This window comes from Phyllobates terribilis, unplaced genomic scaffold, assembly GCF_046119375.1.
Source record: "Phyllobates terribilis strain yellow unplaced genomic scaffold, ASM4611937v1 Scaffold_72__1_contigs__length_7157903, whole genome shotgun sequence".
Taxonomy (NCBI): domain Eukaryota; kingdom Metazoa; phylum Chordata; class Amphibia; order Anura; family Dendrobatidae; genus Phyllobates; species Phyllobates terribilis.
In genome coordinates, this window is record NW_027362832.1 from 7,133,827 (window position 1) to 7,157,904 (window position 24,078).

General features: G+C 44.1%; 1 protein-coding gene across 1 annotated transcript in view; it reads right to left on the bottom strand.

The window, feature by feature from the left end:
• LOC141194474 (60 kDa heat shock protein, mitochondrial-like) overlaps positions 1-22,540 on the bottom strand; it is a 135,066-nt gene extending 112,526 nt beyond the window's left edge. Inside the window, exons 1-3 of the mRNA XM_073662404.1 lie at positions 22,428-22,540; positions 22,064-22,232; positions 2,178-2,277 (exon numbers count right to left, since the gene is read on the bottom strand). Coding sequence (XP_073518505.1) covers positions 2,178-2,277; positions 22,064-22,232; positions 22,428-22,479 — 321 coding nt within the window. The 5' untranslated portion in view covers positions 22,480-22,540. The remainder of the gene's footprint in view (positions 1-2,177; positions 2,278-22,063; positions 22,233-22,427) is intronic.
• Between the last annotated feature and the right edge of the window lie 1,538 nt (positions 22,541-24,078).

A 24,078-nucleotide genomic window follows, 5' to 3' on the forward strand; every position in this document is an offset into this window, starting at 1 on the left:
AATTAAAAAAAAAAAAAAATTACGGCTCCAGAAATGCACAATACAAAAGAAATGAAATTGGTCTAGCATACAGACCTAAACTGGTGATGACAAAACAAGGTTAGTCACATTAGCTGTATGGTTCGAGCTGTTGTCCTATTACAGAGTTAATTGGAAGAGATGAGTATCTGCCTGTATTTCTCAGCAATGAGGACAACAAGAAATGGGCAATGCTGAGGACCGTAGACACAGGGGTCAGCCAATGAACCTTAGTGCAGCAGAAGACATATCGTGCTTAAAGGGGTTGTACACTACTAGGACAACCCCTTCTTGAACTAAATGTTCGGCCTCGATAAAATAAAAAAACCTATACTCCCCTCCCGTGCAGACTCCATTCCAGCGATGTAAGCACTCGTGGTCCCGAGGCTAGTACAGTGGAATGACAAGGTGCCCGGCGCTTAATCAGCCCTGGCATCACTGTCCCCCACCTCTTGTCAAGACTAACATGAAGAGGAAGTTCGGGATAAGCTGGCTTCCTCTTCATGTTCAGTTTGTACGAAGGCGGGGACAGTGATGTCAGTGCTGATTGGGCGCCACCTGTCATTCCACCGCATTACACCGGGCCAAACATTTAGTTTAACCCTCCGTCAGGGGCAATATGTTTCATAACGAGTTTAGGGGCATTGCGCTTGTCATGCACAGGCTAGAATATTGGCTATATTTTCCTTTTTTTTTTTTTTTTTTAAATTCAATGCTCTAAAAGTGATCAGTTACCTTAATAGGAATGTAATAAATGAGAATACACATAATCAGGTGGAAAAAAAAATGTTAACTAACCAGAAAAGTAATATGTTTCAAAGTGCACACATTTTGCTACTTGCAAAACAATACCGGACAGTTTTCTTCAAAAACTATTAGTAAACATAAAATTTAGATAAGCAAAATAAATTATAAGGTTGCTGAAATAGTACTGTACTCAAAATCAGATGTTAGCGGTTCACCTGTAAAAGTACACTTGCAGAGCAATGAGCATGATTTGCAGATCATTTCTGACGCATTCAGGGGCAATGAGTCTGAGAAGCCAAAACACTGATATCTGATCTCCTGAAGCTCTGCAGCACAAGAGGCTTCTCAGGTTTCACACAGCCTTTAAAGTTAGGAAGGTACTGGGAGGAGGGGGGTGTTTCAGACAAACCACTGAAAATAGAGAAATGAAACTAAGTGAGCTGCGCTTGTCAGATCAGTTGCCCCTGACGGAGGGTTAAGGGGTCGTTTTAGTAGTGGACAACCCCTTTAATCATCTTCAAAATAGATGAGATGTCCAGTCTTGCCATCAGCTCAGGACTGGTAGTAACCATCGGGACTCATCTACACACATCTACTGTTTGGAGAAGTCAGGCCAAAAGTGGTCTTCATGGAAGAATTGCAGTTAAAACCATACCTTCAACATGGAAACAAGGCCAAGAAACTCAACTATGCATGGATATATAGGAACAAGGTTGCAGAAAAATACCAGGACATGCTCTGGGCTGACGAGTCAAAATGTGAAATATTTGACTGTAATATAAGGCAAGCTTTTTTGTGGAACGGTAAAATAGTGTCTGCAGGCAACAGTGAAGCATGTTGGAGGTTCTTTGCAAGTTTAAGGCTGCTTTTCAGCAAATGAAGTTGGGGATTGCAGGAATGCAAAGAAATAAAGGCAGATACTTTTCCATCATGCAAAACCATCTGGGAGGAGTCAGATTGGCCGTATGTTTGGGGTTAAGCTGAAAAAAAAATTTGGAACCAAATGTCATTAAGAATTATTTTCAGCATAAACAACCATAAGGAATCCTGGAAGAGATTCTATGGTCACCAAAGAGCCCTGAGCATTACTTCAAGGCAGTCGGAAATTACATGGAGACAGAAGAATTTGCACAAGAATACACTTACAGAAGATCTGTAGTTAGTTCTCCATAATACTTGGAGCAACCTCCCTGCAGAGTTACTACAGAAAGTGTGTATAAGTTTGCTTTCAAAACACCAACACTTCTTCTAGGTAAAGGGCGGTCACACCAAACAGTGATTTGACTTCGATTTCTCTTTCGTTCATTCACTTTGCATTTGGTTAATTTATAAAACTAATAAATGAAAATTCTATTTTTGAAAACTACTATACATACACATAAGACATTTACTCAGGTTTAAAGTTGACTTACAACTCCACCAGTGGCATAAGCCATATCTTTTAACTGATTTTTCCTGTTATCTCCAAAACCTGGGGCTTTCACGGCAACCACTTGAAGACCAACCTTTAATCTAAAAGGCAAAAAATACTATTAGAAACAGCCACACAATGCAAGCAAGAAAGGGTGCCAAACTTCAGTTCTATGGGAGCTTAGAAAAGAGCATTGAACATTCTGCCAAGTAGTTTTGGTAGCCTTGCAGCTTGAGGCCAGTGCATAATGATATAGCCTTATCAGTATTCAATGTTGACATGACAATTTGTATGATCATATTCTGATAGTCAGAACTTTTTATTGCAGCTTCGTGGGTTGTTTTTTCTCACTCTGCAGGGTGAATGGTAGCTTTTGTTACCAATACGTGGCACATACAAGTTTTTTTATTTTATTTATTTGGGAAGGCAAATTGAAACAAAAAAAGAAACAAAAAAATTATGGAACTCTTTAAATGCATTCATCCTGCAGTATAAATAACTATTTTAAATATTTATTTTAGAATACTATGAAAGTACTAAACACAAACTTTAGAATAAAATAATTTTACAGTGGCTACCAATAGAGTTTACTGGGTAACAGGTACCTTGGATAAAAGTAGATTTTTGGTACTCACCGTAAAATGTTTTTTAGTCTTCATTGGGGGAGACAGAAAACATGGTGTAGTCTGCTGCCACTATTAATACATCTAAATGAAAATTGGTTCCTCCCCTGCAGAATATACCTTGCCTGCTAGCATCAGGCACTTCAGTTTATTGAAAAAAAATTAGGAGAAGCTCAAATAAGAATTACAACATGAAAGGAAAATAATCCAATTACCGAATTTTCCGAACCATAAGAAGCACCTAGGTTTTAGAGGAGGAATATAAAAATTTAAGCAAAATATGTGGTCATGATGCACTTTTAAGGGTGGAGGGGGTCTTCTGCTGACACTGATATAGGGGTAATGTCCCCCAATTCTGACAATATCCCCCATTCTGGTATATATGCCGCCCCCCTTCCTTTTATATGTGGTCCCCATCCCTGTCCTGGTATGCATGGCACCCCTCATCCCTGTCCTGGTATGCATGGCACCCCTCATCCCTGTCCTGGTATGCATGGCACCCCTAAGCCCTGTCCTGGTATGCATGGCACCCCTAAGCCCTGTCCTGGTATGCATGGCACCCCTAAGCCCTGTCCTGGTATGCATGGCACCCCTAAGCCCTGTCCTGGCATGCATGGCACCCCTAAGCCCTATCCTGGTATGCATGGCACCCCTAAGCCCTGTCCTGGTATGCATGGCACCCCTAAGCCCTGTCCTGGTATGCATGGCACCCCTCATCCCTGTCCTGGTATGCATGGCACCCCTCATCCCTGTCCTGGTATGCATGGCACCCCTCATCCCTGTCCTGGTATGCATGGCACCCCTCATCCCTGTCCTGGTATGCATGGCACCCCTCATCCCTGTCCTGGTATGCATGGCACCCCTCATCCCTGTCCTGGTATGCATGGCACCCCTAAGCCCTGTCCTGGTATGCATGGCACCCCTAAGCCCTGTCCTGGTATGCATGGCACCCCTAAGCCCTGTCCTGGTATGCATAGCACCCCTAAGCCCTGTCCTGGTATGCATAGCACCCCTAAGCCCTATCCTGGTATGCATGGCACCCCTAAGCCCTATCCTGGTATGCATGGCACCCCTAAGCCCTATCCTGGTATGCATGGCACCCCTAATCCCTGTCCTAGTATGCATGGTCCCCCTAATCCCCATCATGCTGCACATTAAAAAAAAATAAACATTCCTACTCCTTTCTTCTGTCCTCCAGAACTGCATCTGGTCTGCCTGCACTGACCTCTCCATGTGAGCCGCGCATGACGTCACTGCCATGCACGGCTCACAAGGAGAGATCAGCAGCCGGAAGTCACTGCTCCCCACACTGGGACTGTGTGCTCGGGGAGCAGTGACTTCAATCTCCCTCATAGCCGGCACACAGCGTAGCCGCGCTGCGGGTGCTGGCGGCTATCTCCTGTGCCCGCTCATTAAAGGGCATGAATATTCACCCCCTCCCCACGCCCATGGGCACAGAGAGGTTGTATATTCATGCCCTTTAACAGCGGGCACAGGAGATAGCTGGCAGCAGCAGCAGCGCGGCTACATTTCTATACCGCTATTAAGGAGCATGAATATTCACTGCACCCCACACCCATGGGGCGTGGGGAGCAGTGAATATTCATTTTCTTTAGCAGCGGGGACAGTGTAGGCTGCAGGAGGCGGCTGCTGCCTCCTGTGCCCCACTCCTCCACCGATACCACTCCCCCCACACACCACACATAAAAATACACCCCCCCCAACATTCGGACTATAAGACTCACCCCCCATTTTCCTCCAAAATTTTGGAGGAAAAAAGTGCGTCTTATAGTCCGAAAAATACGGTACATCTTGAGAAAAAGAAAGTAAATGCACACCCAAACGGGCAACCAAGGGTGGGAGCCATGTCCCCCAATGAAGACTGCGAGAAATAGATTTTACAGTGAGCACAAAAAAATTACTTTTCTCTTTCGACTCACTGGGGGATATAGAAACCATGGGAAGTCCTAAAGTTGTTCCTGGGGTGGGAATAAAAAAAATATTATACTGTTAACACAGCACAGAAGATTTTCAGTTTCCTTGCCCAATCTGCCGCCTGGGCAAACGCTGACTGCAGTTTCTTCCTGCCAAGACTTGCGTCTGCAGAAGCAAAAGGTGAGAACAATGGAAAAAAGATATGCACAGATACGCTGCCTTACATAATTGCAGAACTGATGTGTAGAGAAGAACAGCCCAAGAAACTCTTACAGTCAAAGCAGAGTATTCCCTAACCATGAATGGGGAGAACTAGAACCTGCCTTATAAGTCTCGCTAATGGCTGATCTGATTTAGCGAGCAACAGTCACCCTAGAGGCAGTTGAACCTCTGCCAGAGCATACTGGAATGGCTACAAGACACCCGAAAAGAGCTATTAGAGACAAATATAGAAGCACAGCTCTGACTACATCTCTCAGGAATATGAGAAATGACGTACCTAAAGGGAAGGAGAGCATTCTCCATATAAAAGTGAAAAAGTGGAGAATCCCGCTAAGGTGAAAGGAAGGAGCCGCCAGCTTACTCTCCAGGAAAGGAAATCACTAGGAGAAAAAAAAATAAAAATCTATAGAAAGCCGAAATAGAAGGTTCTCTCTGATCGGCAAACGGGGGGAAGACCGAAGGGCAATATGCCCCACTAGAGATCTCCAAGGTAGGAAGATGGCTCTTTGGAGTCTGTTCTTGTTCAATATAGGCATGCAAAAATTAAAAAAAAAAAAAGAAAAAAAAAAAAAAAAGGACATTGCTATACAAACGTTGTCCATAGGTTATCACCTATACAACAGACGCTTAATCAAATAGCAGAAAACGTGACCCTTAAGGGCCTTGTTCCCTAACCTTAGACAAACTAAATCAGAAAGGCCCAGAGCCTTCCGAACTGCAGACCCAACAATCCTGCCAGTAAACTAAATTACCAAAAAATTGGGAAGAGGACAGCTGGTGCCTGGGGCACCTGGCACGATGAACAGGGTCTCTGGACTCAAAATGCGAATCCTAAAAAGAACCAGCCTTTAAAATATTCAGATCGAGTTGGAAAAAGAGAATCCTGCCTTAATCAGGAAAGATCAAGTTTCCTCTAGAATGTGGGAGAGCCCAGACATCAGCCCTGATCCATCACATACCGGTGAAACGCTAGTGAAGGCAGTAGGCTACTTGGGAATCCCTTAGAGGTGTAAAATCTCCACATGCCCTGGGTATCCAAGCATTAACATCAATATTCGATGAATTTGGCCAGGGCTCCCACAGGAGGTGAAAAGATGGCAGCACTTGGCCGTGCTCTCCAACCCAGGCATCAGGTACTGTAGGTTAACAGGACTAAGATAAGGCGGAGAGAGACATCCTAAGGGCTGATACTGATCTGCGAGAAAAATTGGAGAGTGCAATCCAATAAAATAGAGAAAGACTGCACTCTATTGTTTTTCTATAAGTCCCTGCTCATCTGCTATATTTTGCTCAGCTCTGATCCTATAGAGACTGATCTGAGAAAAAAATCGTGGCATGCTGCATTTTGCCGCATATATCAGACGAGACTCGCCAATGCAAGTGAATGGGTGAGGAAGGAGGGGGGGGGTAATATAAAAAAAAAATAAAAAATATATCGCACGGAACTCTGACCATGTGAGTGCTGTCCAATTTTTACAAAGCGGTCAGTGACATATATAATTAGTGCACTATGTGTGTAGCTTACTGTAGTTTAGAAATAAATTAATACATTTCAGAAAAAAATGGCATGAGTTCCCCTGTCGGCAGAGGTTTATAGCCTGGGAAGGGGGTAATACCTATGGAGCTTCCCAGGTTATTAATATCAGCTCACTTCGCATTTACTGGTTATTAAAATTGGAGCCCCCTATAATTAATAACCAGCAAAGGCTAGGCAGACAGCTGATTTTAATACGCTACGAATGTGACATGGATAATTGCCCCCTCCCAGACTATAAACATCAGCTCTCAGCCGCCCCAGAAAAAAAGGTACATCCATAAGATGCGCCAATTCTGCTGCTTGGCCTCAGCTCTTACCACTTGCCCTGATGCGGTGACAAGTGGGATAATAGGGTAGGGGTTGATGTCAGCTTTGTATTGGCAGCTGACAGCAAGCCTAGGGGTTAGTAATTCTTGCATGATGCAACAATTGACTTCCATCTAGATGTAGCAGAGCTAGACGAGTCTATAGACAAACATTATCTTCACGTCGGGGACAGTTGAGAATTATGTTGCTTTATTATTTTATTTTTGTTATAGGTGACATGGACTTCAATGGATTGGGCATAAAGGGGAGTATAAGGGTTTTGATTAAATTTAGATTTAATCAAAGGAGTCCGTGTCATTATATCAAATAAAGGAATTTATTCTGGGAGTTTGTATTTTTTATAATTTGACTATGAGGTTAGTTATCTTATATACGCCTCTCTATTGCTAACCCCTGGGCTTGATGCCAGCTGCCCAATACAAGGCTGACATCAACCCCAACCCCATTACCTTACTTGCCACCGCCTATTGGATGCGCCTTTTCTGGGGCGGCTGAGAGCTGATGTTTATAGTCTGGCAATAGCCATGGCCCCTTCCTAGCCTATTAATATCAGTCCACAGCTGTCTGCCTAGCCTCTGCTGTTTTTTTTGTTTTTTTTTTTGTTTTTTTTTAGGGCCCCCATTTTAATAACCAGAAAAGGCTAAGTATCCAGCTGTGAGCTGATATTAACCCCTTCCCGACCCGTGTCACACCGTTTGTGACATGGAAAACAGTTCGTTCCCGACCCATGTCACAGCGTCCGTGACATGGAGGGAAAGAGCCCCTGCAGCGCCTGCGAGCGGGGTCGCTCAGGTGTCACAGTTGCTACTGCAACTGGACATCCTGAAGTCGACCCCCCGGGGGGTGGATTAACCCCCCCCGTGCCTGGGACCCCTCCGATTGGCAGTTTCACTAAAAGTGAAAATGAAACAGCCAATCGGTATGAATTAAATATTTCACCAATGAAAATTGGTGTAATATTTAAATCTGGGCATTGCCTGATGCTTACAGCATCAGCCATTGGCTGGGGGGAGTGTCACCTCTGTTCCCCCCCTCCCCCCAGATCTGATTGGGGGGCTAGCGTCACATGGATACTAGCCCCAATCAGATATGGAGGGATGGCTGAAACCTCCCAGCACCTTCCCAACCCTAGATCGTCTGCTGCGGACCCCCTGCTGTGGACCCCCTGCTGCGGACCCTGTGGATCGCGTCTGCCGCCGCCACCGCTGATCAGCGGTAAGTATTGCCGCCACTCCCCCCGACCCCCCCCTCCACCCCCCCCGCCCCCTCCACTTTCATACCTGCACCCCGACCTCCGCTCCCTCTCCCACGTCTTCATCCACCGGCTGCTGCTCTCCTTCTGACAGCCGGTGGACTGTGATCACAGCAGCAGCAGGCTGTAAATGCCCTGCTCCTGTGATCAAACCCACCATCCCCCAGTCCCAGTGATATCACCCCCCACCTCCCAATAATCACCCCCCCCCAGTGTTCACCCCCCCCCCTGTTCCCAGTGATCACCCCCCCCCCCCCGAAAACCCAGTAATCAGCCCCCTGCTCCTGCCAGCTCCTGCTCCCCTTTCTGCCCCAGTAATCACCCCCCGATGCTGCCGGCCTCCTACCCCCCCTTGCTGCTGCCGGCTCCTGCCCCAGTGATCACCCCCCTTGCTGCTGCTTCTGGCTCCTCCATCTCCTCAGCCCCCTCCTACGTCTGACCGCCCCATACGTCTGACCGCCCCCTACGCCTGACCGCCCCCACACGTGACTGCAGAAGGTTACACCAAGCACACACACGTACACTCACACTATAATAAAGTTTTGGGTTTTTTTTGTTTTTTTTTGTGTTTTTTTTTTTACACACGCACAAAGCACACAAAATGTCCCACCCGTCCCAGTCTAGGGCGTACTCAGCTGAGGAGGCTATGTCAGGTTGGTGTGTGTGTGTGTGTGTGTGTGTGTGTGTGTGTGTGTGTGTGTGGTGTATGCACTACAATATACCACACCGCACACCAACCTGACATGCACTACACAATGGTGTCCGCTAACAAATTGGAACCCTTTGCGTTTGGAGAGTCCCTGTGTGCCCAAACATTGGAGCTCCCCCACAAGTGACCCCATTTTGGAAACTAGACCCCCCAAGGCACCAATCTAGATGCATAGTGAGCACTTGGAACCCCCAGGTGCTTCACAAATTGATTCATAAAAATGAAAAAGTGGAAAAAAAAACACTTTATTTTTACGGATTAATTTGTGAAGGACCTGGGGGTTTCAAGTGCTCACTATGCATCTAGTTAAGTGCCTTGGGGGGTCTAGTTTCCAAAATGGGGTCACTTGTAGGTGAGCTCCAATGTTTGGGCACACAGCGGCTCGCCAAACGGGACATGGTGTCCGCAAACAAATTGAATGGAAAATCGGCTCAAATTGTTAGCGGACACCATGTTGCGTTTGGAGAGCCCCTAATGTGCCTAAAAAGTGGAGCTCCCCCACAAGTGACCCCATTTTGGAAACTAGACCCCCCAAGGCACCCATCTAGATGCATAGTGAGCACTTGGAACCCCCAGGTGCTTCACAAAATGATCTGTGAAAACAAAAAAGTACTTTTTTTTCACAAAAATTTTCTTTTAGCCTAATTTTTTTAATTTTCACATGGGTAACAGGATAAAATGCATCCTAAAATATGTTGGTCAATTTCTCCTGAGTACACTGATACCTCATATGTGGTCATAAACCACTGTTTGGGTGCATGGCAGGGCTCAGAAGAGAAGGAGCGCAATTTGACTTTTGGAGCTAATTTTCCATTCAAAAAGTAAAATATGAGGTATCAGTGTACTCAGGAGAAATTGACCAACAAATTTTAGGATGCATTTTATCCTGTTACCCATGTGAAAATTAAAAAATTTAGGCTAAAAGAAAATTTTTGTTAGAAAAATAAAAATGTTCATTTTTTTCTTCCATGTGGCTTTAGTTCCTGTGATGCACCTGAAGGGTTAATAATCTTCTTGAATGTAGTTTTGAGTAGCTTGAGGGGTGCAGTTTTTGGAATGGTGTCACTTTTGGGTGTTTTCTGTCATGTACACCCCTCAAAGGGACTTCAAATGTGATGTGGTCACTAAAAAAAATGGCTTTGCAAATTTTGCTGGAAAAAAGAAAATTTGCTGATGAACTTTGAACCCTTCTAACTTCCTACCAAAAAATTTTTTTTTTTTCCAAAATTGTGCTGATGTAAAGTAGACATGTGGGAAATGTTATTTATTAACTATTTTGTGTCACATCACTCTCTAGTTTAGCAGAATAAAAATTCAAAATTTGAAAATTGCAAAATTTTCAAAATTTTTCCCATATTTTTGATTTTTTCACAAATAAACGCAAATATTATCGACCTAAATTTAATACTAACATGAAGCCCAATATGTCACGAAAAAACAATCTCAGAATCGCTAGGATCCGTTGAAGTGTTCCAGAGTTTTTACTTCGTAAAGGGACACTGGTCAGAATTGACAAAAATGCCAAGGTCTTTAGGGTCAAAATAGGCTGGGTCCTGAAGGTTAATAGCCTGAGAAGCTCCATGTGTTTTACCCCCTTCCCAGGCTATAAACCTCAGCTCAAGCGGTCCACTTTGACTCTGCTGGTTAATAAAATTAAGGGGAAACCCATGCCATTTTCATAAAATTAATCATTACTAAAGTACATGTACAGTAAGCCAAATGCGCAAAGCACTGATTATATAGCCCACTCACATTTATATCTATCTATCTATATAGATATATATGAACTGAAGAATATTTCCTTGGAAAACTGTGTAAATTACAGAATTACTCATGATAAAATCGAATTGCAATCAGATCGCATGTCAATCGAATGCTAGATGAGAAAAATCTAATTATACCTTCATGATATTAGAATTCCACTTGCATGACACTCGTCCGACTTTTCGGTCCCAATATTGAACAGTTTTTTTTTTATACAGTGACTGGTATGAGCTCTAAAGGATAAAATCAGGTACTGAACCAGCAGCTTCAAAAGGGTGACCTCAATAGCCACCTAATGTAACTAAAAAAGTACAGCCCTACTCAGGAAGCATCAATCCTGGTGCCTCTGACCAACCAGACGCCTAAATGAGTAAGCTACATGCATCCCATACTGCCAAGGAAAACAAGATTTGCTGGGTAAGTCAGTAACCCCTGTCTCTAGATTAAGAGGAAAAGTTCCTTTTGAAGGCTGGAATCAAGGAACACTAGCTTTTCAGCCAAAAAGACTGAGCATGGCTACCTCCTGCATTGCTTAAACGATGAACTAAGCTGAGAGGCATCTTCCGGAGACAAAAACACTGTCTGGAAGTTAAGGAAGTGCACAAAAGTCCAGCAATTTTGCAACACCAAAAGGTCTTCGTTGATGGGTCTGACCCACCCCTAAGGCAAGATCAGAGACCCATTGTTCACCTGAAATACCAAGGGGTCTGAATTAGCTAGACTGACTCACCTATGACAAGGTTAAAGGTACCCACTAGCCCGTGTGTGCAAGCAGCTAGATGGTGACTCGCAGTGGATAGTGGTCCTGGTGCTAACTGGATTGCCTTTGTGATCAGCCATACAAAAAGGCCTTACTTGTGATGCTGGTTGATGAGAAAAAAATAAATGGTCAGAACAAAGCCGATATAATCAGCAAAACTGATGGTCTCAGTCAGCGTGACTGACTCCTCTCTTAAGAGTCATCTGTCCTGGGACGTGATCAGGGTCCCCTTAGGGCTGGTTACATGCTACCCTGAACTGATGAGACTGAGTTCAATGGTCTGCTGCATCTAGAAAAGAAATCAGTGCATTGACCGGTCTGGCATTGTGATACATCCTGCAAAAGATCTCACTTAGTTGAACCAGCTAAGTTAAGTGGAAATAGCCTCGCCAGGTCTGCTGCCGCATGGCTCGTTTGTGCAATAGAACCTAAAATTGAGAAGACTCTGGTTAAAAAGGTCAAATTCATGCAGAGTACAGTCAGGTTCGCTTGTGCGGTCACATCCTGCTCAGGGGATCAGCCAGATAATTGACCCCACTGTAAGAGTGAATATGAGCGATCTGAGAAGCCCAAACTGTAAGTACCCAAATCTACCCTTAAGGGAGAGAGACCTCATAGCTGCCTACACCATACATACAGCTGAAAGGACTCTGCTGTAGACAAACAGGAGCATTGTCTGGATACTGTGACTCATCTGAACAATACAACCCTCAGAGCGCAATCTGTTTGTTGATCTAACCAACTTTGAAAAGTAGCCAGAGCACTGTAAAGGCCCCGTCACACTAAGCGATGCAGCAGTGATCCAGACAACGATACGACCTGTCAGGGATCGTTGCTGCATCGCTAATACATCACTGGTGAGCTGTCAAACAGGCAGGCTCACCAGCGATCAGGGGAGCAGCGACATCGTGGAAAGAATCGTTCCACGATGTCCTGCTCCCGTTACCAGCCTGCTGCTTAAGCAGGAGCAGGCTGGTAACTATGGTAAACATAGGGTTACTAAGCGTGCGTGTGCCCCTAGTAACCCGCTGTTTACCATGGATACCACTCTGCTACGGTGCGCAGGGGGTTACCGTTCACCTTAGCAGAGTCGTATCCATGATAAACATCGGGTTACTAGGGGCACACGCGCACTTAGTAACCCGATGCTTATCATGGATACGACTCTGCTAAGGTGAACGGTAACCCCCCGCGCACCGTAGCAGAGTGGTATCCATGGTAAACAGCGGGTTACTAAGTGCGCGCGTGCCCCTAGTAACCCGATGTTTATCATGGTTACCAGCCAAATCGTTGGTCCCGTTGGTCACACACAGCGATGTGTGCTGGCCTGCGGGAGGCCAACGACCAAAAAATGGTCCAGGACACTTTGCAGCGATCAGCGACCTCACAGCAGGGGCCTGATCGTTGCAAAGTGTCACACATAGCGACATCGCTGGTGAGTCACCAAAACCGTGACTCAGCAGCGATCTCGCTAGCGATATCGCTATGTGAGACGGGGGCTTAAGATACCACTTGTGCTGTCTGGATTGCGACAGGGTTATACTTACTGATCCAGGTCCCTTTAACCCCTGCGCTATGCATACACGTGTGCTATGTGGGGTGGCGGCCAAGCGCTAGTTGGCTTACAGACCTCCGCCCCAGTACCTGCACTAACTGTGTAAATGTACGTTGGTCCGGCCACACAGATGCAAGAGAATATAGACTTAACCATTACAGCCTGTACTCTCCGTTGCGACGTGGGTGAAACAGACTGCACAACTACACCCTGTTACCCAAAAGACATCTGAAAAACAGAAAAAGAAAAATGGTTAACGCCTAACCTAAGACAGGTCTGAAACAGACCTTGCCTCCAACTGACTAAAAACAACTGAAGAGCTTTATGCTAGCAGGAGAGGTATAGTCAGCAGGGTAGGAATAAATTTTCAATTAGATGTATTAATAGTGTCAGCCTCCAGGTGGCACCAAACTATCACATGTTCACTATCTCCCTAGGAGACAAACAAGAAAAGCTTACTACTACTACTACTAGACAGACACCAAACATCAGTGTCGGCTCCTTCAACCAGCTTACACACCCCTCCAGCAGGCACAGATTTAAAACCTTTTGTACTTGAGCAGTAGAAGGGGGGGAAAAAAATGAAACCTCATTCTAGAGCAGGGATGTAAAACGCAAATACACAGAGGGCCAAAATTAAAAACTTGGACAAAGTCACAGAAAGACCTTGATTTAAAAAAAAAAGGGTCTACAACTGAGAGTTTTTACTTATCAACAAATATAAGCACGTCATATGTTGTGAAGGGGTTAAATGTGTTCTCTGGTCTTAAATGACAAGTCTACCTGCAGACTTGTGAATCCTCCCAGTACATGCACTTAGTGCTGTGAGGATTCTCCGATGTCCGCGTCGGAAGCAGTGGTCACATGATTGCAAGTATGTGATATGCAAACTCCTGGTCAGAACCTGACTAGACTGTTTCTGGCATGCTCAATATCAGTATATTGCACGAAGCCGGAAACAGTCCAGTCAGATTCTGACCAGGAGTTTGCATATCACATGCTTGTGGTCAAGTGGAGGACTCACAGCGAGTAGTGTTGAGTGAGTATGTTCTAGTAACCCTTTAACCGAGTACGCTCGGGCCGAGCTCCGAGTATTTACAGCTGCTCGGTGATATGGTTAAATCGCTCCCGTGTGCACGATTTGCAACTGTTTGACAGCTTTATTACATGGGAGGAATGTGTAAGAAATAGGCATTCCTCACATGTAATAAAGCTGTCAAACAGTTGCAAATCATGCACACAGGAGCGATTTAACCTCATCACCGAGCAGCTATAAATACTCGGAGCTCGACAGAGCATACTCGGACAGAACATACTCGCTCAACCCTAACAACGAGCAGTGTGCGCTGGAAGGATTCACAAGTCTGTAGTCACATGGAGTGACGGCATACTTGTAATTTTAGACCAGACAACTAATTTAATGAATCTCAAGTTGACAGTTTGGCACTGCAGTGTAGCTGAAATGATAGCTCCCAAGTATGACACTAGGAAAATGTCATTAACCCTTCAGGTACACAATCCATACTATTTGCTGTAGGGGTGAGCACTAGATTCAGGCTCTTTATGCAGGACCTCCTTCCTCCTGCAGTCTGTTTTGCTACAGAAGGTGTGTATGGGAGAGAGGAGGAGAAGGAGGGGGTATTTGATGATGAATGTTTTTCTCTGGTGCCTTTAAACCCATTAGTGACCGACCCAATTACAGTTGTGCTCAAAAGTTTACATACCCTGGCAGAATTTTTATTTTCTTGGCCTTGTTTCAGAGAATATGAATAACAAAAAAGCTTTCTCCATTCATGGTTATTGGTTGGGTGAAGCCATTTATTGTCAAACTACTGTGTTTTCTCTTTTTAAGTCTTAATCACAACCAAAAACATCCAAATGACCCTGATCAAAAGTTCACATACCCCAGTTCTTAATACCGTGTATTGCCCCCTCTAACATCAATGATAGATGCTGGGAAAGGAAGTTGTTTCTGCGCTTTCTGGAGTCATGACAAACCATTAGTATGGATAAAAATGTAGTTTTATTGTCTACGCGTTTCAGAGTCCACTGACTCCTTCCTCAGGACAACCATACATTACGGGGTAATCAACATACATGGTATAAACACAAGGAAAAAAAAAAAAAAAAATCAAAGAACAGAGGGAGGGGTGTGTGCAATCACATGCCTATTATGGTCACATGTTTAGAACAGACCATCTGAAGATATGCAAATTGCAAGTATTTTCTACTAAGTAGGGAACATGAACATATGTTGAAATATGACAAAACCCAAATAATTAAATAAATAAAATTTTAGTATCGACTTGACATACTACTTAGGATGCGAACTGGTAGTGAAAAGGGGGGAGTGGATTTCTACCTGTAGAGCTATAGATTAGTGCAATTAACAATTGTGCTACTGGGTTTATACTAGTTAAAATGACCTTGTAACTAGAATTATATCTGTAAATAAATAATATAATATTGTTGAATTGGTAGCTCCTCTTGTTCTAATATATGCTTTAATGGTTTTATAAAAAAAATAAAATATTTATATCCATGTTCATTTTATTTATTTCAATTTTAACAAAAGTCACTAAAAACACTGAGTTAAAATCATAGTGAGCTCACACTTCACTGTCTGAGGAGCAGGTACAGAAAAAGGAGAATCCAGAGGTTGATCCGATCGCTGCAACAGGAGGACACTGAACTTAGCAGCGAAGGAAACTCCATCTCAAAGAGTGAGGTCAGATGAGTTAGTGTACATTTTAGGACATGATCAGATATCAAAATCAAACATCAGAATGATGTCAGCTTGAGGCTAAATACCCTGTCTGAGAACGGATTCTGACGAGGGATTTTTACAACAACAACAATAATAATAATAAAAAAAGTAACCGTTTGCTGATGGGACTTGAACCCAAAATTCTGTGTCCTAAAGCCAGTGCACCAACCACTAAGCTATTAACTTAGTTGTAACAAGCTTGGAGTTCTATTTGGTTTTATGATTTTCAGTGCAAACTTGTCTAAAACTCATTGGGACGTATGCACAGACTGCAAGCAAGACAAATTCAAATGATGTTTGATTCTGATATGCGAGTCTGGTGTGTGACTTTCTTCAAACATCAGAATCATAATGACTTTTAGTCACCCTGAGTATTTTCACGGATGATCTCATAAGACAAGAAAAGCAACCAGTCACTATCATTTGACTGGATAGCGCAATGGTAAGGCATTAGTCTCTGAAACAGTGTCAAGAGTTCAAATCCTGATAGGAATAAGATTATTATTATTATTATTTTTTTTTTTTTTTTTTTAATTATGCCTATTTAGCACACAAACTACAGGGGTGTTTTACTTTTAATATCTGACACTCTGTCATCCTGATGTGTTAAAGAGTTTCAGACATGCTGTCTATTTGCATGGTAAATTACATAGCCAAAGTAAATTGGAATTTCCGCAGCGTAAACGCTTGGTAATCCGTCCCCCATGGTCCCCAATTACAAGCCGCAATGTCAATGCCCATGTTGCAGATTTTTCCGCAGCGTTTGTGCTGCGCTCAAAAATCCGCAGCATGGCCATTAGTTTTGCGGACATGTAGCGTAATCGCCGCCATTGACTTGCATTGAAACGCATAATATCCGTGTAAGTACATTTGTATACACGGATTACATGCGTTTCTATGTGCGGATGGTACCCGAGTGTGGAGGAGAGAAGACTCTCATCCACATCCGGGTACCATAAAACCTGTAAAACAAAGAATAAAATAAAAAATAAAATATTATATTGACCTTCTGACGGCCCCGGCAGCGCTTCTACTCCTTTGCCGACAGATCGCGATGGACTGAAGGACCTGCGCTGACGTCATAGTCATGTGACGGCAGGTCCTAGTGCAGTGTACCGCGATCTGCCGGCAGTCAGAACGGAGCGAAGCAAGACTGCGGGGGCCATCGGAAGGCAAGTATAGATTTATTTTTTATTAAACATTCTTTTACGGTCACACTACATAAATCCATGCCGGTTGCATGGATTTATATAGTGTGACTAAGTTGTCAAGCACTTTCCAAGTGATGCTAAAAACGCTTGGAAAGCACTTGACACCCGCATGCGGAAATGCATGTGAAGAACATTTCACAGCCGCATGTATTTGGCAGGAAAAACGCATGTACAATCTGCATGTGTTTTTTCTGCCAGGGAGATGCAGAAATTTTCTGCTTCATTTCTGCATTGTGGGCACATAGCCTAATACACTGCAGTACTTGTCAGTGATTCACTAACTGTGCCTGTGAGAACCAGTTTATAGCTGGATCTCGCAGGCCAACGTACCCGGAGATCATATGATCTCAGGGTACTATGGTAACCATCGGGACCCTCGATTCTTATCGTGGCGGTCCGACTCTTCCTAAGGGGGTCTTGGGGTCCCCTTCTAACAACTTAAATACCGCTGTCACGATTGATTACGGTTAATATTCCCTGATCGGCTTCAAAACCGGATGAAAAAGATAAACCAACAGTGTTGTAATTTTCAGCCCAGGAGAGCAGTTGGTGTGAGGAATCCCTGCTGCCTTACAGTGAGCCATGAGAACAATTCTCCCATCCATTCCTCAAAGCAGAGGCAAGCTGTGGTCAAGTAGGGATTTACAAGGCAGAGTAAGCTTTGGCTATGTGAGCATGATCAGGTTTTGAAGCAGAATATTCCTGAGCGTTTCAGCATCTCATTGGCAGGAAAAGCCGTGCAATTTGACGCGTTTTTTGAAGCGTTTTTGTACATCAATGAAAACTTTAGTTCCAAAAAGCAATTTTGTGGGACATTGCTTCAATCCTTGGATTACTGTCAGATCTGGGGTGAGTATATAATTTAAATGATTAAAGAAGGTGTCGGCTGTATTTCAAATAAAGTGTTTACTCTGTGTCTGTGTGTTTATTTAACTTTTTACTTTACTTTAATTAGGTTTGGTCATGAAAAGGTCTGATTGACACCTTGTCATAACTAAACAAAAGAGCTAGGTGTCAGCTAATCCCATTCACATTTCTATTCACGTAATTTATGCTGCAGCTGTGAGCTGCTATTTTTTTAGCGTGGGAAGGTGCTATTTGCAAACATGGTTCCTGGCTATAATTAACAGCTCACAGCTGTTTTGTTAACCACTACATCCCCCCATGAACAGCAACAAGCAGTGCTTTGGACGCAGCGTATTTTTGCTGCGTACAAAACACTGTGTTCTAAAGCCATACCTTTGTTGTTGGTACATGTGAATTCACCGCATATAATGACTCTTCAAATCAGTTAAAATGAGCAGCTAAGACTAGCATGTCCGCTACATAAATTGACAAGCTGTGGGTGAGTTTGGGTACGTGAACATGTTTATACAGCGTCAAACCAGCAGCGTCCAGATGTTACAGCATAGTGGATGGGATCTCCAGAAATCCCATGTCCACTATGCATGCATCATAGGCTACGAATCACCCATGGACACTGACACGCAGCGCATCTTTTATGACCGCGGCATGTTAAATTCTCTTGTTGAGTCGGTAGAGTCTGCAACAGAAATTTGACCACTAGAATGTACTCAATGCAGTAAATCCACATGGTTCAGTGAATACATGCGGATTTTACCTGCGTTCCATTGAATGCAACGTTTTGGACGCAGCTAAAGATATGCGTCCAAAGCGCTGCTACGTCCGGATCGTGAGCACAGAGCCTAAGTTTTAAAAAAAAATGGCCTGGGCTCCTGCGTCATTTTTATAAACAGCAGAGGGTAAGCCGACCGCTGAGGACTGATAGTAACCGGGGAAGTGGCCATCAGCCGACAATGATCTCTGGCTATTAATATTAGCCCACAGATGTTTGTTTAGCCTTTACTGGCTAGATTACAGGGGAACCCCAGACAAAAAAATTGATGATGTAGGGTCCCCCTATAAAATCTAACCAGCAAAAGCTAAACAGACAGCTGCGGGCTGATATGAATAGCCAGGGAAGGGGCCACGAATACTAGCCCCCTCCGCGGCTATTAGTATCACCCCTCAGCAGTTCCAGAAATGGCACATCCGTAAGATGTGAAAAATCTGGCACTTAGCCTCCGCTCTTCTCGCTGCCCTGTAGTGGTGGCGAGTAGGGTAATGGGGTTGGGGTTCATGTCAGCCTTGTATTGGCGGCTGACGTGAAGCCCAGGTTAGTAATGGAGGACGTCTATAAGACGCCCCCATTACTAGCCGCATAGTAAAGTGGTCGCTGATTTTTCAATAAAATACACGGCCAGAATTAAGTATTTTAATGAAATAAAAAAACACACGATTTAAAGTTTCTTTTTATTACACACCCAGTCTCCGAAGCTTTCGATCTTCTGGAAAAAAAAAAAACATATCCCTCACCTGTCCGCCGTCATGACATAGTCCACGATTTTGCCAACGATTGTCCCACGACAATCCGTGTCACTTCTACAGCAGTGAATTCAGCAATCACTTATATCACTCCTGTAGAAGACAGCACTGTACACTGACAAAGTGTAAAATCACTCCTGTCAGTGTATATTACTGCTGAAGGAGTGAGGTCACTGGGCTTCATCAGCTGAAGGATCAGCTGATCAGCCCCGGTGAGCTCACCACCATGGGAGCATCCTTGAGAATGTTCCCACAATGAGGTCACGTGAGCGATCTGCAGATCGCTCAAGTGACTGCAGGTCCTGGCAGCACAGTACACTGCTGGGAGAGAGCGTGCTCTCCGCAGTGTACCGCCGGCCGCAAGACATCACCGGGGAACATGAGGACACCGGGGGGCGCAGAACAGGTGAGTATAGTGTGTTTTTTTTAATTTTTACTTTTTTTAACCGCTCGGTAGCTGGCTTGGCTGAGAACTACTGCTCCCCCCCAGCCGCGCCGTTCTCGCTGTTATCAGCGGGTGCAGCAGTCGGACAAGAGGAGTAGTGGTCCTCCTCTCCCGACCCAGGTACCACCCGCAGCGCGTTTCCGCCGCGAATTCGCTGCTAATGGCTTGAATTGAAATGCAGCAAATCCGCAGGTATTGATATTATACCCGCGGTTTTTCTGCGGTTCAATTCAAGTCAACGGGCACGAATTTACAGAGGAAAAGCCCGAACAATGGACATGGGGCGTTTTTTACTGCAATGGTAATCCTATGCGGAAATTTACGCATTATGTGCACAGCACAACAGGATTACCATTGCGATAGAAGGCAAACCAATTAACAAGCGTTTTCGAAGCGTTTCCACTGCACTGGAGCAGAGTAATGCCTTTTCCGCAGAAACAGATTCATGAATACACAGAGGGAGAGTTAACCTGGAAGTGTAGAACACACTGGCGGCTACAAAATTGCACTTAAAGGTTGTATCTACTGACCACCACTTCGACTGAGTGGATGTTTATCACTACAATAAAGGTAGAAGACTAGACACCAATTTTCTGGGGCCTGGAAATACCCATGTATCACTTCTAACATATCTTTCTGGGGAGCTCCTGAATAGAGCTCATACAGGCCAGTGTGAATAGGCCAGAGGCATGAAGCAGTCTCATGCTGCACATAACACATCTGCATCTCTGGCTGCTATGGGCATAAAAGGGGACAAACTTATGGTGTGGCACCCATGCTCCCCTGACCTCAATCCCATTGAGAACCTCTGGAGCATCATCAAAAGGAGTGTCTATGATGGCGGGAGGCAGTTCATATCTAAGCAACAGCTCTGGGAGGGTATTCTGTCCTCATGCAAAACAATTGAAGCAGAAACCATCCAAAACCTGACAAATTCAATGGACGAGAGAGTTCAGAAGCTCCTTTCGAACAAGGGGTCCTATGTGCAAATGTTACATCACCTAGAATAAAGTTTTGAGTTGAAAACTGTTTGATTTCAGTTTGTAATAACCTGCTAATGCTTATAATTTCAAAAATGACCATTTTTTTGTTCTTTATTAAAATGAAAAGGTTGAAAACTCTGCTGTGCATAATAATTTGGAAAATGCATTTTGAGTTTTTTATTTTTTTTTAAAATATACTGTTATCATAGGTAGTTTGTACAAAAACCTTTCAATTGTACTCTAATAGTTATTTGACTGGAAAATAACAATGACTGCAATTCATTTAGGTAATTTGGGAAAATCTGAGAAAATATTATTTGCATAATAATTTGGAACACAGTGTACACAGGTTCTATGGTACCCGGGTCCGGAGGAGAGTCTCCTCCCCTCCACACCCGGGTACATTCCACACATTGAAATGCATGGAATGCGCATCTACAGATGCAGTGATGCGTAATCCATGCGGTCCAATGCAAGACAATGGCGGCGAAAGCGCAGCACTTCCTCAAAATTGGTAGCGCTGCGCTTTTTTCCGCAATGATAATACGCAGCGGAAATTTCGGCAGCATGTGCACAGCACGTGCCGAGTATCATTGGGTAACATGGCAGGCCTTCTACCAAGCGTTTAAACGTTTCTGCAGCGGAATTGCCGCTGCAAAAATGCATCGTGGGCACACAGCCTTAAAGGGAACCAGCCACCATGAAAATGCTATGGACACAGGATGGATCAGCACTCAGCATGGTGCAAGTGGAGTAAAATATGCAGGAAGGAAGTCATTCCTGGCACTCATGTGTTCAGTGAATAATTGCTCTTTCATTTCATTGCCAACTCCAGACAGACAATGTTTCAGGCTGTCGCAGGCTTTTTTTTTCCGCAATTTTCTTGGTTGAAAAAAGCCTGGGATGGGCTGAAACGTCCTTTGGAATTGGCAATGAATTAAAAGAGCAATTATTCACTTAATACGTGAGTGCCGGGAATTACTTCCCACCATGAAAATGCTGTCCAATCTGCAGTAATGTTATAGAGGAGGAGGAATGGAGTACATTCACAGAGTTTTGTGAGAAGAGATTCGGTTTAACCTGTGTTATCTGAACCTTTGCCTTCTGAGATTTTTGGTCCAGCGGGCAGTCCCATAAGTGACTGATACCGTTTTTGTATGTATACAGAGATAGCTAAGTAATTGATTGGCCCACACAAGTTACACTGCATCTTTACTCACAAAACTTTACATCAATCTACTCTGCTCTATAACATAATACCTGCAGATTGCAATGCATTATCACAATGAAAGGAAAACGTTAAAAATTTAATTTCTAAACGACACTGTGCCATGGTTATAAAATCATCCTTCATACATTAACCACTAGAGCCAAAAGATAATGTTTGCATTTAATTTTACAAAATTCTTTACCTGTTAAGAACTAAAGTACTCAGAGCTTCCCCATCAACATCTTCAGCAATTATTACCAAAGGTTTGCGATGTGCATTAGCAATCTCAAGAGCAGGTACTATCGACTGCACACTGGAGATCTTCTTTTCACTAAGTAAGAGATATGCATCCTGGAATTCACATTTTTGACCTGAAAATATAAGCAGTTCATTCCTATTAAGCCTAAGGCAAATTTAATAGTTTTAAGTCTCACTTTCCTAGTAGCAGCATGCTGAACAGAAAAGCACACGAGGAGCATATATTGCTTGATAATGAGAGCCATTTAATGATTACTAATTGCAATTGACTTCAGAATCTAAGTACTGAGAAAATAAAAAGGACTCACCTTTACTTGTGTTTATGAAATATGGAGAAATGTAGCCCCTGTCAAACTTCATTCCTTCAATTATTTCTAATTCATCATGAAGAGTTTTGCCATCCTATAAAATAATCATTAGCGGTTATAATAAACAAATGGTTTCATGAGTTAAAAGCAGTTATCCAGGACTTTACTTATTATTAAACTATGGGGCTAAGAACTTACAGGAAGGTAGTTGCTAAATATGTGGATGTTCTGCCTTGAGTCAATCTCTCCCGGTGTTGAGCAGAACAGACAGCTAGCCAACTAAATGAAGTACCATTGAGCCATGCAGCAGAAGCATGGAGTGGACTCAGAAGCTACGCCAGCTCCATACAAGCCATCTGACAGGTGTATTATTTAGCTGACACCTACCTATAAAAACAATGATCGTAGCCAGCAAATATCACTGGAGCTTAACCACTTAAATGCCACTATCAATTTCTGAAAGCAGCATAAGTGAAGCGATCCTACCCGGAGTAATGAGTTTTTAAATTACAAGAAGGAAGGGGGGAAAAAAAAAAAACAAAAAAAAAAAACAAACATGACACTATCCCACCATGTAAAATTGGTACCCACACAATAAAAGTTAATCTAAAATTCATAATTTAAAAACAAAACATCCAATATTCCTGACCCCCCCCCCCCACACAGCCTGTTAGTTGTCTAGTTTTCCATAATAATTAATAAAAGAGGGGGGGAGGGAGAAAAAAAGAGGGGGGGAGGGAGAAAAAAAGAGGGGGGGAGGGAGAAAAAAAGAGGGGGGGAGGGAGAAAAAAAGAGGGGGGGGAGGGAGAAAAAAAGAGGGGGGGGAGGGAGAAAAAAAGAGGGGGGGGAGGGAGAAAAAAAGAGGGGGGGGAGGGAGAAAAAAAGAGGGGGGGGAGGGAGAAAAAAAGAGGGGGGGGAGGGAGAAAAAAAGAGGGGGGGGAGGGAGAAAAAAAGAGGGGGGGAGGGAGAAAAAAAGAGGGGGGGAGGGAGAAAAAAAGAGGGGGGGGAGGGAGAAAAAAAGAGGGGGGGGAGGGAGAAAAAAAGAGGGGGGGGAGGGAGAAAAAAAGAGGGGGGGGAGGGAGAAAAAAAGAGGGGGGGAGGGAGAAAAAAAGAGGGGGGGAGGGAGAAAAAAAGAGGGGGGAGGGAGAAAAAAAGAGGGGGGGGAGGGAGAAAAAAAGAGGGGGGGAGGGAGAAAAAAAGAGGGGGGGAGGGAGAAAAAAAGAGGGGGGGGAGGGAGAAAAAAAGAGGGGGGGAGGGAGAAAAAAAGAGGGGGGGGAGGGAGAAAAAAAGAGGGGGGAGGGAGAAAAAAAGAGGGGGGGAGGGAGAAAAAAAGAGGGGGGGAGGGAGAAAAAAAGAGGGGGGGAGGGAGAAAAAAAGAGGGGGGGAGGGAGAAAAAAAGAGGGGGGGAGGGAGAAAAAAAGAGGGGGGAGGGAGAAAAAAGAGGGGGGAGGGAGAAAAAAAGAGGGGGGAGGGAGAAAAAAAGAGGGGGGAGGGAGAAAAAAAGAGGGGGAGGGAGAAAAAAAGAGGGGGAGGGAGAAAAAAAGAGGGGGAGGGAGAAAAAAAGAGGGGGAGGGAGAAAAAAGAGGGGGAGGGAGAAAAAAAGAGGGGGAGGGAGAAAAAAAGAGGGGGAGGGAGAAAAAAAGAGGGGGAG